This window comes from Erpetoichthys calabaricus, chromosome 1 (assembly GCF_900747795.2).
Source record: "Erpetoichthys calabaricus chromosome 1, fErpCal1.3, whole genome shotgun sequence".
NCBI lineage: Eukaryota > Metazoa > Chordata > Cladistia > Polypteriformes > Polypteridae > Erpetoichthys > Erpetoichthys calabaricus.
The window spans coordinates 308,242,687-308,258,351 of NC_041394.2; the positions used below are offsets into that span (position 1 = coordinate 308,242,687).

Consider the following 15,665-nt stretch of genomic DNA (forward strand, 5'->3'; position numbering starts at 1 on the left):
GTTTAAGAGCATAGGAAGTGTTTATAAGAGCGTGGGAAAGGTTAACAAGAGAGTGAGAAAGGTTTATAAGAGTGTGGGAAGGGTTTATAAAGCCTTAAAATATATATAAATAATAAAATAAATATAGGTCGCTACTTCGCGGATTTTCACCTATCGCGGGGGTCTCTGGAACGTAACCCCCGCGATAGGTGAGGGATTACTGTATTACTTGAAATCACAGGCATTTGTATATTCTGTCTCTCTTTATGAAATCTTTAGTCTTCTTCTTTTTTTAAGTTAAAATACAATTTCAAATTTTTCTTTTTTGTTTGCCTTCTCAGTGTAAATAATGACTATGACATACCATATGCCACACCTCCTTCTTACCTACATTACCAGTTTTTCCCAGAAGAGTTACAGACACTGATAGAATATTCTGATTTTATAATTTCACTAGCAAAATACCCGCACTTCGCAGCAGCGAAGTACTGCTTTAAAATTTTAAATAATAAACTGAGGGAAAATATACCAATAATTATTTGTTAAGGATCTCTTTGTATACCATGTTGTCAGTTCGCCCCTCCGGTTGTAATATGACCAAGCTGTGCGCAGAGCTTACTCTTGAGCATGCAACGTATAGTTGGCCATGTGAAAAGCAAATCAAGAACGGCAAGACCGCGTCAGCTGCGGAGCGAAATGAATTGAATGAAATGAAGTGAATGGGAGGGGAGATGATCACGTGACTCCCCCACCCCCTTAACTCTCCATCCCTTCACAAACACACAAAGACAGTCTCTCGGATCCCAACTCTCCTTTCGCACACCGCATCTACTAAACACTAAGAAACACTAAGTAGAAGCACTAAAGGAAAAAATACTATTCAGTAAGTAGCGTGTCTACTAAACAGTAAATCAGTAAAGGAGAAAGGACTAAACACTAAGGGAAAAGAACAGCAAGACCGCGCCAGCTGCGGAGCTCAGCTCGGAGCGCAATGAAGTGAATGAAATGAGGTGAATGGGAGGGGAGATGATCACGTGACTCCAACACCCGCCTTAACTCTCCATCCCTCCACAAACACACAAACACAGTCGGATCCCAACTCTCATATATATATATATAGATATAGATATAGATATCTATATATATATATATATATATATATATATATATATATATATATATATATATATATATATATATATATATATAGATAGATATAGATATATATATATAGATAGATATAGATATATATAGATTAAGCAATTATTCCTTCATTTTATTGTTAGAATGTCAAGATGATGGTAATGATCTGTTCTAAAAAAGAAATATTGGCCATCCAATTGCTGCATTAACTAATAATCTTTTTAATAAGCTGTTTATTGATTAAAAATGTGTTTTTTAGAAGTTCTTTATTATTAATACAAATGATTTGAGGTTGATCCTTTTTTTTTTTTTTTTTTTCTTTTTTTTTTAAGTACTCTATATTCACAGAAAAAAACATCTTTTATTTATTTTTAGTTTATGTCATTTCACTTTGTATTCTTTATCAAACCTTTTTTTTCTCTAAGTAAGTTTGCAGCTTTTGCCTGAAGGTTATAATCAACTCTAAGCTCTATTTGATTTGTAAAGAGATGTACAGGAATTCACTTAAAGTTAGTGTTGGAATTTTAGTGCTATGTTTTAATTTTGTAACTTTTTTTCTAAATAGTGCATTGTTTTATAACTGCTCACAGGAGTAGTTAACTTTAAATGGGGTAGAGATTTGTTGCAGGACATGTTGAAGCTTGGACTAATTAGAAATTTTTGTTGCATATTCTGCAGGATATTCAAGTTACTAAGGAGCTATAAATTACATTATGATGAATGCACCAATTAAACTCGCATGTCTGTTGGAATTAAACTGAGAGCTCACTGGATGAAAGTCTTTAAATTACAGAGGAGAAGTGGTAAACATTAAAATCAAGGGTAAGAAATTTCTCTTAAACCTCCTGAAACATACTAAAAGATATTAAAATTCCTAGAAAAATATATTGTATTAACTGAAAGGTTTAGTCTCTTGGTTATGGTTTACAAAGATTATGGCCTGTGATCAAATATTTAATTTAGTGTCAGTGCTTTATTATTATTAATATCCTTTCAGACAAATTGCTTATATGTTGTCATTAATTTTCACTGTATTTTTTTAGGTGACCTTAATTTTATTAGGTGCATAAATTGAAACACTGAGGCTAGGAGTATACTTTTTGTCTGCTTGTTTGCCTTTTGCCAGGCTGAGATTATTAATTTGATTCTTGGGGGGAAAAAGTTATTTCCCTTTCTAATATGCAGTATTCTAATGGTGACACCAGAGAACCACAGCATAGTCAATGTCTAACATGGGGAAATACATTAAAACATAATTTTCGGTATTTTTCAAGTAGAATTTGTTTCTTTACATTCAAGATATATATTAATTTGCCAGTTTAAGTTGTGAAGCAATTTTTTTTTTATAAATTTTAAAGTTGCACTTTATAATGGGGCTTTAGGGTATGCAAGTCCATAAGTCATAGATAAAACCTTAAAACTTAACAGATACGCCCATTTTTCAAGCTTGCATTGATCCGTATCTTGAGATCACATAAATAGTGCAAAACAGTGCAGCCATGTCGTTTTAAGAAGGGAAAAAAGGCAAAAAGTGAGAAATGCTTTCATTGTGGTAGTGACATTTAGCCATTCTAAAAGGAAACACTGTACTTAGCTACCTCAATTGTCGTACTCTGCCGCTTAGCACCTGTTATTGACATTGAATTTTAATGCCCATATGTGAATTGTCTTGGTTCTGTGGACATCTAGGCAATGATAACTAAAACCGTTCACACAATTGATTATTTTCTCACTAAATTGGAGCTTTTTTCCCTCAACATTTCAAAGATACTACATGCTGCCATTGAATTGTTATAGCATATATGTGCTTCAGTAACACAGAATATTGAGCCGGTAAGTAGCCATGTCCTGAAGTAGGGCATTTTTCAGTTTCAACAGCGGATCACCTTTTGTAAATGCTGTCAGAGCATGAGGTGCTGTGATCAAACACTCCTTCCCATCTACCACCCTTACCGGTCTTCAATATAATATACTGCTAAAAGTATGTTCTTATAAACAAGAAAGGAAAATACCTGCAGTTTTTTCCCTCCACTTAAGGCACTGTAAATAGCAAGTAATCAAGTAACAAGAATTGAACAAATACAGTAGGAATCCATTCTGCTTATCCAGGGTAGTGTTGCGGTACATTTGGAGCCCATTCCAGCAATCATTCAACAGATACAAGGCATGAATCCCTTGACAGGGCACCAATCCAACACAGGACAAACACATGAACTGTAGGGTCAGTTTAGCAACACCTGTTCACCTAAGTTAAATCAGGTTCAAGTTTAGTAAGTCCAGTGCAATTGTTTTAACATGGCAGAGTGGGCTACCATTCCTGCCTCACAATGCAGGTTCTACACAGTCTGCATGTTCTCACCATGTATATACGGGTTAATTGGCATGAGTGTTAGTGAATTTACTCACTGAATAACATTGTGCTCAGTTCTTTTACTATATCATTGGCAAAAATAACTCAACATGCATTAAAAAAAAATGATAATTGGTTTGAGGTGCTTCAATCTGCTCAATCACACACTCTGTTCATTTTCATTTTCAGGTTTATTTTTATTTTATTTTATAGTGTGTGCGCAAGACACACCGTGGGAAAGATGCCTGGGCTCTTTCAGAAATATAGGGTTTTTATTAATAATACAGTGCAGTGTAATCAGTTCAGTTCAGATATATAGTTAAGTATAAGAAAACTCATACATGCTATTTTCACTTCAGTCACACTCTGCATATACAGGTGCTGGTCATAAAATTAGAATATCATGACAAAGTTGATTTATTTCAGTAATTCCATTCAAAAATTGAAACTTATATATTAGATTCATTCATTACACACAGACTGATGTATTTCAAATGTTTATTTCTTTTAATGTTGACGATTATAAATTCAGTATCTCGGAAAATTAGAATATCAATTAAGACCAATGCAAAAAAAGGATTTTTAGAAATGTTGGCCAACTAAAAGGTATGAACATGAAAAGTATGAGCATGTACAGCACTCAATATTTAGTTGGGGCTCCTTTGGCCTGGATTACTGCAGCAGTGCGGCGTGGCATGGAGTCGATCAGTCTGTGGCACTGCTCAGGTGTTATGAGAGCCCATGTTGCTCTGATAGTGGCCTTCAGCTCTTCTGAATTGTTGGGTCTGGCGTATTGCATCTTCCTCTTCACAATACCCCATAGATTTTCTATGGGGTTAAGGTCAGGCGAGTTTGCTGGCCAATCAAGAACAGGGATACCATGGTCCTTAAACCAGGTAGTGGTAGCTTTGGCACTGTGTGCAGGTGCCAGGTCCTGTTGGAAAATGAAATCTGCATCTCCATAAAGTTCATCAGCAGCAAGAAGCATGAAGTGCTCTAAAACTTCCTGGTAGATGGCTGCGTTGACCTTGGACCTCAGAAAACACAATGGACCAACACCAGCAGATGACATGGCACCCCAAACCATCACTGACTATGGACACTTTACACTGGACCTCAAGCAACGTGGATTCTGTGGCTCTCCTCTCTTCCTCCAGACTCTGGGACCTTGATTTCCAAAGGAAATGCAAAATTTACTTTCATCAGAGAACATAACTTTGGACCACTCAGCAGCAGTCCAAAGGCGAGACACTTCTGACACTGTCTCTTGTTCAAGAGTGGCTTGACACAAGGAATGCGACAGCTGAAACCTATGTCTTGCATACGTCTGTGCGTGGTGGTTCTTGAAGCACTGACTCCAGCTGCAGTCCCCTCTTTGTGAATCTCCCCCACATTTTTGAATGGGTTTTGTTTCACAATCCTCTCCAGGGTGCGGTTATCCCTATTGCTTGTACACTTTTTTCTACCACATCTTGTCCTTCCCTTCACCTGTCTATTAATGTGCTTGGACACCGAGCTCTGTGAACAGCCAGCCTCTTTAGCAATAACCTTTTGTGTCTTGCCTTCCTTGTGCAGGGTGTCAATGGTTGTCTTTTGGACAACTGTCAAGTCAGCAGTCTTCCCCATGATTGTGTAGCCTACAGAACTAGACTGAGAGACCATTTAAAAGATTTTGCAGGTGTTTTGAGTTAATTAGCTGATTAGAGTGTGGCACCAGGTGTCTTCAATATTGAACCTTTTCACAATATTCTAATTTTCCGAGATACTGAATTTGGGACTTTCATTAGTTGTCAGTTAAAATCATCAAAATTAAAAGAAATAAACATTTGATTAAACATCAGTCTGTGTGAAATGAATGAATCTAATATACAAGTTTCACTTTTTGAATGGAATTACTGAAATAAATCAACTTTGTCGTGATATTCTAATTTTATGACCAGCACCTGTATCTGGCTCCACAGACTGTGTAAAATAACAACACAGAATGTAATATGCTGGGGAGGCTCGGCTTTGAGCTGTCATAACTGCACTCTCGATGGCTGCTGGAGGCAGACAAATGAGCAGAGACCATGTCCCTACTTCAATGAAATAGTACCAAGAACCTGTGATGAAATAGTTATTTCTAGTTTTCCCCCATTGTCAAAATGATGCCTCATAAACACAGAAGTGATGTTTTCTTTTATTGAAACCTTTTCCACTCAAAGTAGATGTAATTATTTATTTTAAGGCTTTTTCTATCACCTATGGACCCATGTTCCATAAAGCCCCATTGTAACCTGCAAGAACAGATAAGGTATTTTTTTATTATATAAATATATAAAAAGTATTATTTCAAATTGTAAAATAATATATACCAAGACTATAAAGAAATAACATTGAGTAGAAAAAAAAATTTCCATAGTTTTTGCAACACAGAAATAAAAAGGGGTCATGCTTATTTATTGTCTAAGGCAGTAAGTTGTGTGCTGAATAATTTCAAACTACAGTAAATATTGTATTGTTTAAAAAAAATAGCCAAAAAAAATCTGTTTCATGGATATCTCAACACTAGAATCCCTGAAGCCTATGAAAATATTAGTAATGCCGTGCCACCTTAAATTCCCTTGCACTCTTTATCAGCCTCTGTTTTGCAAATGTGTCAAGCAGTATTCACCCTGCTATCCCATCCCCCACCAAGGCAGCTGAAGTCAACACAGAAGCAAAATTCTCAGAGCTGAAGTCTCTTTATCACGGAGTACATATTCAGTCCGTTGAGAAGCCAAGGGACATCACAGCCAAGTAGGGGAATGCTGACGACCATATATACCATCCAGCGGAGTGTCGACAACATGGATGGTTTTCTGAGTTTGTGCTGTGTCCTTGTCATTATAACCACTCACATATTTACATATTCATAAAATTTTTGTCGGATATGGGCAACCGCCAGACATAGAATTCTTGTCAGATATGGGGACAGGCTGTTTATTTCTGAACTGAACCCAAATAACACCTTCACCTGTTCTCTTCATTTATGGCAGATTGTGTTTTTTAACCATATTGATCAAGCAGACATAAGCATTTTTAAAATAGCCTCATTGTGTGTCCTTCACATGTTTTCTGTCCATTTCACTAGCCTGAGCCTTCCAATTGTCATTTGTCCATCTCTCTTGACCGTCTCTCTCTTTCGGCTGACTTGCATCGCTTTGAAATAAATATTCACAGATTATATTGGTACAAAGTAACCTTATTCCTACAGTGCCTGATACAGCTGAGGTTGGATCCATCATCCCATAACACGATTAGATTAAATAGATTTGAGAATGTTTTGTTATGTGATGTAGTAACATTTTAATAAGATTTTATCCAAGGCGAAATAATAGGGTTTATTGACGAAAAATATTTCTCTCAGATTCCAGGGGAAATTCATGATAACTAAAAATTGTTCAGAATAATAAAGATGAAAATATTCACCAAACTGATACATAGATTTGTTACTATTAAACCTCATTTAATTAGTAAGGCACACTTAGCTTTCCAGGAATACATTTTATTCACCCACTTTTCCTTTTTACATTCAACAACAATAATATAAATCCCATTATGTTTGCACACTGCTATATCTGGGGCATATACTGTACACCAAAAATTGCTACTGAATTTTAACCAGTTTAAGACCGTTATATAATTTTTAAGGATAGTAATTTGAAGTAAAGTAACTTGTGACTTTTCAATGAAAAGTAAATATTATGCTTTCTTCCATAGTAGCTGTCGTTCTTTTGAATTTATAGGTAGTTGTTTTTACTTAAAATTATATACAGTTGAGGCCAAAAGTTTACATACAACTAGGCTTAAAGTCTTTTATACATGTGTCATTTAAGGTATCTATTTTCATAAGTGGTAATGTGAAAATTATAGCTAAGGGACAGATGTATTTCAGCCATGCTTCTTTCTTCTAGTGACAACTGTTGATAGAGGGTTTAAGCACATGTGTAGCTGGCAATTGAGAGTCAAGAACTAATGTTTGCTTCTTGCTTTAAGCCCAGTGCTGCTGTGATAATTACTATCTTCCTGTGACCCTAAACTGGGTTGATTTGAATTTACCAGTCAGCACATTCAGATTAAATGCATGCCTATAACATCTGTTCAGTCCTTATCACTTGATTCCTTAATTTCTATCTCACTAGTTCGTACTAGATAATGGGGGCACACACATGCACAATGTTGCGCTGACGGAAGTAGGCAATATCTTTGCGAAATTATACAATTATTATTTTCCAATGGCAGGAATAAGCTTCTGTAAATCCCATAAAGACACCATCACATATCACTGTACTTATGTACTTATCAGCCTTGTGTAATCCTGGAATTTTTCAGGATGCTGCCTGAGTTCTTTATTCTATTTCCTCTACACTCTTTTTGCTGAAGAACAGGATGAACCCAATATCTGTGCTCTTGACATTGACGACACCTACGTTTCAGTAGGGTGATCGTCAGAATTATAAGCATTAATGACATACTGTAGAAGATATTCTGGAGACGCAACAATCACATTACAACATTAGAAATACCTCACAGCCCACAGAATGGTGATGAAAATGGTGTTAATCATATTTTCCCTACAAAATGCCACTTTGTAAAAACTTGAAAAATGCCAAACAATTGTTGGAAATCTAGTGAACTGGCCCTAATAGAAGTTAAACAGATACACTAACTGACTTAACATATGTCATGTTACCGTACTTAGCTAAATGATCAGCATTAAATGCTTTTTGAAGTAAAAGAAAAACCACATACAGAGGAAATTAAAAATGAAAATTAAAAAAAAACACTCCGCAAATTAACAGATGAAGCCAAGCCAGGATTAAACAGAATGAGGGCAACGTTTTCTGTAGTTTATGGAGACGCTGTTTTTCAGAATGTGACAAGAATAGAACAGGGCAGTTCTTTTGAAAGAGTAAAATGAATTAGTAAGGTTTTTTTTTATTATTATTGGTAGTCATTTTGACACTGTGTATAAAGAGGCAGTACTTAAATGAGGGCCAGAATTTTTAGAAGTATTCAGCTTTGAATACATCAACTTTAAATCGCCTTTATAATATTGGCGATGTCCTTTAATATAGATTTCTGATGCAATTTATTTCGTATCGCAACCACCAAGGACTTTCCATTGCACGACAGATGCTTTCCATAGTCCATGCTGTGTGTCATCCACAAAATTATTTCTTTTCGCCTGCTGTTTTCTGTACAAAGATTAAAGCATTGTGTTCACTGTATGGGCCAAGTAAATGTGAAGCCTGTAAACTTCATTCCAGTTTGTAATAAGTTAAAGTGAGATGGTGCTGGTCAGCCCTACACTACTGCCAATAACGTACCCAAGAGATGAGCCAGTGGATGAGGAGACAACACACAAAGCAAGGTGTTTGTGCAAAAGTACTCCAGTGCTTTTATTAAAAACAATCCAAAAACAGTGTTCAGAACAAAGTGCAGTGCTCAAAACTCTTCAATAAATACGAGCAACGCTCCTTGCTTTGTTGCGGGGACATCCACTGTGCTGCCGTTCACAACCTGGCTGGCTGTAGGCTTCTCCTTCTGATGCTGTTCTCACACTTCTGCTTCTGTGTTATCTTTTTTTTTCCCCTTTCCCCTTCTGTCCCGTGCAGGGCTCCCCTTATACCAATGCTCCTAACAGGGAACACATGTGAATGTGCCATGCTGTCCAAGAAATTAATGTGGCACCTGCCTGATGCACTCATTCGCATATGCATTTGTGATCAGGCAAGCACCCCCACCTGTCCTCTGAGCGAAGCGGGCTCATACCTGATAGAGCATGCACTCTTGCAGGACGCAATTACTTGTTTAAAATTAGCACAGCGCCATGGGCCACTTCTCACATAAAGTAAAACACGATTCATTGTTAGAACTTTAAAGTCTGGCTATGAATAAGGCAAAAAAAAAAAAATAAGCTTGAACATACAGGTGATGAAAAGCACCTAAAGAAATGCATGACTGAACAATGTAAACAAATGAAAATCGTAAACATCTAACAATGATAATATATACTTAAAGTTCACATTATTCCTATTGCTTACCAGTTTCAATTCAGATTAATACAGTTTCCTGTAAAATTTCAGTTTTGAAGTGATTATTAACAAAGCCAGTTGATCAACATCACAAAAGTTTCACTCGTAAGCAGAGGTAGGTAGAGTAGCCAAAAATTGTACTCAAGAGTAGCGTTAAATCAAAATAATATTACTCAAGTAGAAATAAAAAGTAGTAATCCAAAAATTACTCAAGTAAGAGTAAAAAAGTATTTGGTGAAAAGACTATTCAGGTACTGAGTAACTGTTTGAACGTAATAAGTGATTTATTTTTTAGAAATGTTGTAATAAGACAGACAAAAATATAAAATAATGTGCAAATTCTGCTATTTCCAAATAATAAAATAAAAAATGAGTAAAAATAAATTACATCTTTACAAAATAAAGATGCACAAATAACACAAAGTCCCAAATCTCAGTTTTTCACAACAAAGTTTTTGAAGCCAATACCTACATTAGGTAACATGTATGTTTGAACAGTGCAAACTACTTACAGTGACAAGGTATACTGTACACTGACAGTATAATTCTGCATATTCACTTTGTGGTGTAGCTGGTCTGCAGCTTCAAAAAAAAAAAAAATTTCAAATCCATAAAGCCGTGTCACTCTCCGTAGGCGTAATTGCACGACTGCGGGGAGTTAATGTGGTAGTTGGAGCAAGTCACACTTGCACTTGTGGGTGCGATCGTTCTCCATTGCTTCATTGGCTTTCTGCAGCGTGTAATTAAGGCCCACGGAAACGGGAGTGTGTGTGTGTGTGTGTGTGTATATATATATATATATATATATATATATATATATATATATATATATATATAATATGGGTCGGCACAAAAAAAAGAAAGAGGAATCAAAGAAAAGGAGAAAAGAAAAGTCTGTAGGGGACTGGCATCGTCACACACTTGCCCTCCAAATAGCACAGCTGATAGAAAATAACATTAGAACAAGGCAGCTTGTGCACGTACAAGAAGTCTCACTTTACCATGACTGTCTGTGTCTGTGCATGTTTGGTTAAAACGTGCTTGTTCTTCACTCAGTGAAGTGATGGTTAAGCTTCAGCAGGAGTTGGCTGTCAAGGTTCTTGCAGTGAAGCTGTGACCGTTGAACAGTGAACAGGAGCCCCACATGACTAAAAGTCTCTCACAGGCTGCAGACGCAGGATGTTTGTGTGTGGTCATGTGACTTCATGGCTACATCTGATTGGTGAAACGGAGTCGTGATTATTGTTGCTACGTTTGATTGGTGAAACAGTCATGCAGTAGATCCACTGGCGACTACTCTTTGGCAAAAATATACAGTAGCATATCTAATGTATAAATGGAAAAAAGTAACAAGTCGAGTGTTGCCCAATGTAGCGGAGTAAGAGTAACGTTTCTTTGTCACAAATGTAATCAAATAAAAGTAAAAAGTATGGAGCAGTAAAACTACTCTTAGAAATAGTTTTTTTTTTTTAAAAGTTACTCATGTAAATGTAATGGAGTAAATTTAACTTGTTACTGCCCACCTCTGCTCATAAGCAGTTGCATGTAAGGATTAAATAGTATCATACTGTAGTCCATTTGGATACAACTCTTGTCATTTTTTTTATTATTTTAATGCTCTAAAAGTAATGTAGCTTAGTGTTCTAGTTACATACAAGTATTACGCAACGATGGTATTGCACTGTATTCTTTGAATATTGTGTTGAACAATAGTTGTGGTTTAAAGGCAGCAGAAAAAAAAATGTTAAAGTGGCAAGTTGTTAAATGAGTCTGCATTAACTACCATTTCCACATGACAAGCTGTAAATCTACTAGTTTATTAGAATATTAAAAAAAAAATAAGAAGCTGCATTCTGCAGAGGATTATTATGTAGACAAATAACAGTAATTATCGTCAACAACATCTATCTTTTATGACCATATTTCTGCGTAAAAGCAGACCGAATGCCATTGTGAAGGAAACAAAGGACACAGTAAAGGCCAACCAACAAATTGCTACAACTAATTAAATAAAACATATAACAAAGAAGCATTACCAAACATGATAGCATATTTAACAGGAGTGTGCAATGGTAATGAGTTTTCAGGTATGAAGTAACTGCTAAGGCTGACTGAGCTTGTGTGCTGTATAACTAAAGGCTTTACCGCCTATGTCCATTTTATTTATTCTTGGAGTTTTAAGATATCCTCCATTTTGAGATAGAAGTGTACAGTAAATGTTAGTTAAATTTATCTTCAGTGAGTTTTAATACTTTAAAAAGCTTTATAATATGACTACAAGTGTTGCATTATAGACTGTTGATAGTGTGTTGTCCAATTGTCTTGGGGAGTGACTAAGTGTAACCAAAGTTTTTCACTTGCAAACAGAGAAACATGTATAATGAAAATCCATCTATTAAGAGAAATAAGTCTTTCTATACCTGATTTTTTTTCCCCTAATATTTCTTTATATCTATTTCTAAACAGGTGTGGATCCATAAAGTCTATATGAAGATGGCTGAAGTTAGCTGGAAGGAGCTGATACTAATTGTTGGAGTTGTGGTAGTTTGCTATTGGAACAGCTTGTTCTGTGGATTTGTATTTGATGATGTTTCAGCTATTTTGGATAACAAAGACCTTAGACCCTCAACACCTTTCAAGAATCTATTTTTCAATGACTTCTGGGGTACTCCAATGTCTGAGGTACAATGTTTTCAGAAAATAAAATAAGGGAACAATGAAGCTAGCTATAGTTTAGCAATTGGTTACTGAAAGAAGCACTGAATATGTTTTAAGTGCATGTATTGTGTATGATATGTGGCTCAGTTAACTTATCAGAATGCTTACTACCTTCACCAAATGAACAATTCTTCCTTTAGCTTTAGTTTTCCATTTGCATTAACTTTTGGACTCTAGCATTCAATATACATAGCAATTGACAGAATGTTACCTTTTTTAGCATAGCAGGTGCACACACCTGGCATTAGACAGGCATTGTGCACAAAGCACAGTAAGGTTTTGAATGCTTTGAAAATAAATTTGAGAAACAAATCCATTAGAGACATCACTGTATATTTACAGGGTTTATTTTATACAGAATGCAACAAATGTTGACACAGGACTGTTTGTGAGTTTTGAAAAACACAGCTGAAGATCATATAGTTAAGAGAGCTTTTCAGGACTGTAAGCATGTCATTTGTCAAAATACTGCACCTCTACTTTAACTAAAAGTGAATCTAGATCTTTTTATTTTTCTTATTTAGGGTGCCCATAAAATTATTTAGAAAATAGTCTAGAGACAATTGGCAAATTAAAGGTTTCAGTAGTGACATGACACGACAAATGGAACATAGGAAGAACTTGTAAAGAGCAGTTTATGAGAGAATATCCTGAAACAAAGATATTTAGACTACAGTAAAACCTTCTCCATTAACTGTCAGGGCAAAAATACAAAACATTGCGCACATCATCATTTACCCATTTCTATTATCGCATGATACGCTGCGAGCTCTGCACATTGGAACAACTCTCCCTTTTCTAGCACATAGTGTTTTTCCCCAGCACCACGTGTCATGCCGCATTTTTGAAATCACAGTGTCGGTTACATACCTTCAGCCTTAATAAAGCATTTTGTAGCTTTTCTCTTTTGTTATAATTAAACTACAATACATTGTTATCGACAATAAACATTCATGTGTGGTGTTAGAATTGTCACAAAAAATTAAAATTATCAAGCGTTTACGAAATGGCAAAAGCGCTTCAAGTATTGCTTCAGTTTATGGAGTGGGAAGAACAACAGTGAACGATATAAAGCATGATGCCTACAAAATTCAAATACATGTCGAAAATGGAAACCACTGATGGTAATGTTGTTCTGTATTAATGTTAATGTTCTTCTGCTTTCTAATTTTCTTTTTAAATTCTGTTATTATTTTATTAATATATTGTGTCATTCAGGCAGCTTGTGATGCGCTGTGCAGTGGCAGAAAGGGCGGAATGCTGTGTAAGTGATAGGACTGGGTTAAGGGCTTCTGTTCTGTGAGGGGGGAACATGCCTCTTAGGAGATGAGTGACAGGAGAAGTTAGGAGAAAAAGGAAGGCGTGGCAGAAGGAAGTTTTGAGAAGGAAGTCTGGAGACAATAAGCAGGAGTGTTTGCTGTAGGGAATCACGGACATTTTTCATTCCCGTATTCCCGGGAATTAAACTGCCGTAATTCCTGGGAAAACGGGAATGGCCAAGCTCGCGTATATAGCATGTAAAAATCGATCAAGAAATAACAGTTACAGTTGAAAATAATTAAGGTGGTGCCATTGCTGCAGCTTGCACATCATTGCACAACAGCTTTGAACAGCAACTTGAAATTGCAATGCGTCAGTCTGTTGCATCTGCATTATCTGTGCCAAGAAACTTGCCACCACAGAATAATGACAAGAAACTCGGTGCATCAGTAAAAGCTGAAGTGGCGGTGTTTCAGAGCAACGGCAAGCGCGGGTGTTGTTTAGAACAAGTGTATCGGTATCTGATGACTGTGCCGCCTACTTCAGTGGAGGCAGAGTTTGCTTTCTTAGCGGCTGGCGTACTCTGCATGAAGGTGCGCTCTAGCCTGGACGACCGCACGCTGGACACATTGTGCTTTCTACACTCTTATTACTGCAACTAACTAGACACATGTACTTATATGACAGCAAGAACTGCTTGTAGATAAGGTTAGTATTTTATTTGTGTCAACATATTGCAGTAGTTTTATTAAAAATAAGTGCCGGTCGTTCTAAAACCATTCACATGTGAGATGCCCGTGCACTGTGTCATTCCCGGGCGCCTGGGATTCCCGGGAATGAAATGCAGGATTCCCGAATTCCCGGGAATGGATAATTATTGGTAAGGAAAGCATTCTTTTATTGTTTTGGAGATGTGCTCTATAACCCAGATAACAGAGAAAACTCAGATATCTCTGAGCTGTATTTACTTATTACTATCATTACCATCCAGGCATCCATTATCCAATCTGCTATATCCTAACTACAGGGTCACGGGGGTCTGCTGGAGCCAATCCCAGCCAACACAGTGTGCAAGGCAGGAAACAAACCCTGGGCAGGGCCCAGCCCACTGCAGGCTGGTCATTACAGTATTATATAATTAATTCATTTAGCTAATACTGTATTATATTTTGTTTGTTTTTTTTTTTGTTTTGTTTTTTGTAAATAAATACAACTGTTTGCTAAACTAATCTACTGTATATAATTTTTGAAGTACTGTAGCTGTTACTCGTCTTTTCTCTTATCCGTCATGACTTTGGTCCCAACCCCTGATGGATAATCACAGTTTTAATATATCTGAAACTAGCCATCCCCCGCGGCTCCACCTGCATATTAGTGAAACAGGACAGTGAGGAGCCTGGCTCACCACTCCTGATGTCATGCTTCCCTCTCCCCTCAGCCTGCAGCCTATCTCTCGGATTAGCGTGAATATATCTCTCCCGCAAGTGGACTATGATTCTTAGCACGATGAGAGAAGTCGCAAAATCAACCGGAATGTTCAAGCAAATTATAGAAAAAAACCCAATCTAAATCCGCTAAGTAGTTCTCTCATGAAAAGCAGACAGATATACAGACAGACAGACAAACATTCGTTGGATTTTATATAGATGGAAGATAAACATGGCCATATAACCTTAACCCATGCTGATCTTAGGTTTTTAACCCACTTAAGTAAACTCCCGAACATAGCCTTGATGGTTTGTGATCAAAAGGATAGTCCAATTATGACATTTCCATTATATGTTTTAAATGTTGAAAGCTTTCTTGGTTATGTTCTATAATTAGGATAATAACAGGAAGAGCATTTCACAAATATACCAAGTTAGAGATTTTAATCATTTCAAAATTGAAATGTACATTACAGTAATCCCTCCTCCATCGCGGGGGTTGCGTTCCAGAGCCACCCGCGAAATAAGAAAATCCGCGAAGTAGAAACCATATGTTTATATGGTTATTTTTGTATTGTCATGCTTGGGTCACAGAATTGTGCAGAAACACAGGAGGTTGCAGAGAGACAGGAACGTTATTCAAACACTGTAAACAAACATTTGTCTCTTTTTCAAAAGTTTAAACTGTGCTCCATGACAAGACAGAGATGACAGTTCCGTCTCACAATT

The 15,665-nt window shown here is 36.5% G+C and overlaps 1 protein-coding gene across 1 annotated transcript in view; it reads left to right on the top strand.

Annotated features, from left to right (window-relative positions):
• The window catches only part of tmtc3 (transmembrane O-mannosyltransferase targeting cadherins 3), a 124,060-nt gene that overhangs the window by 18,119 nt on the left and 90,276 nt on the right, over positions 1-15,665 (top strand). The window contains 2 exon segments of the mRNA XM_051931442.1: positions 1,801-1,944; positions 11,998-12,213. Of these exon segments, the coding sequence (XP_051787402.1) occupies positions 12,019-12,213 (195 nt within the window). The 5' untranslated portion in view covers positions 1,801-1,944; positions 11,998-12,018.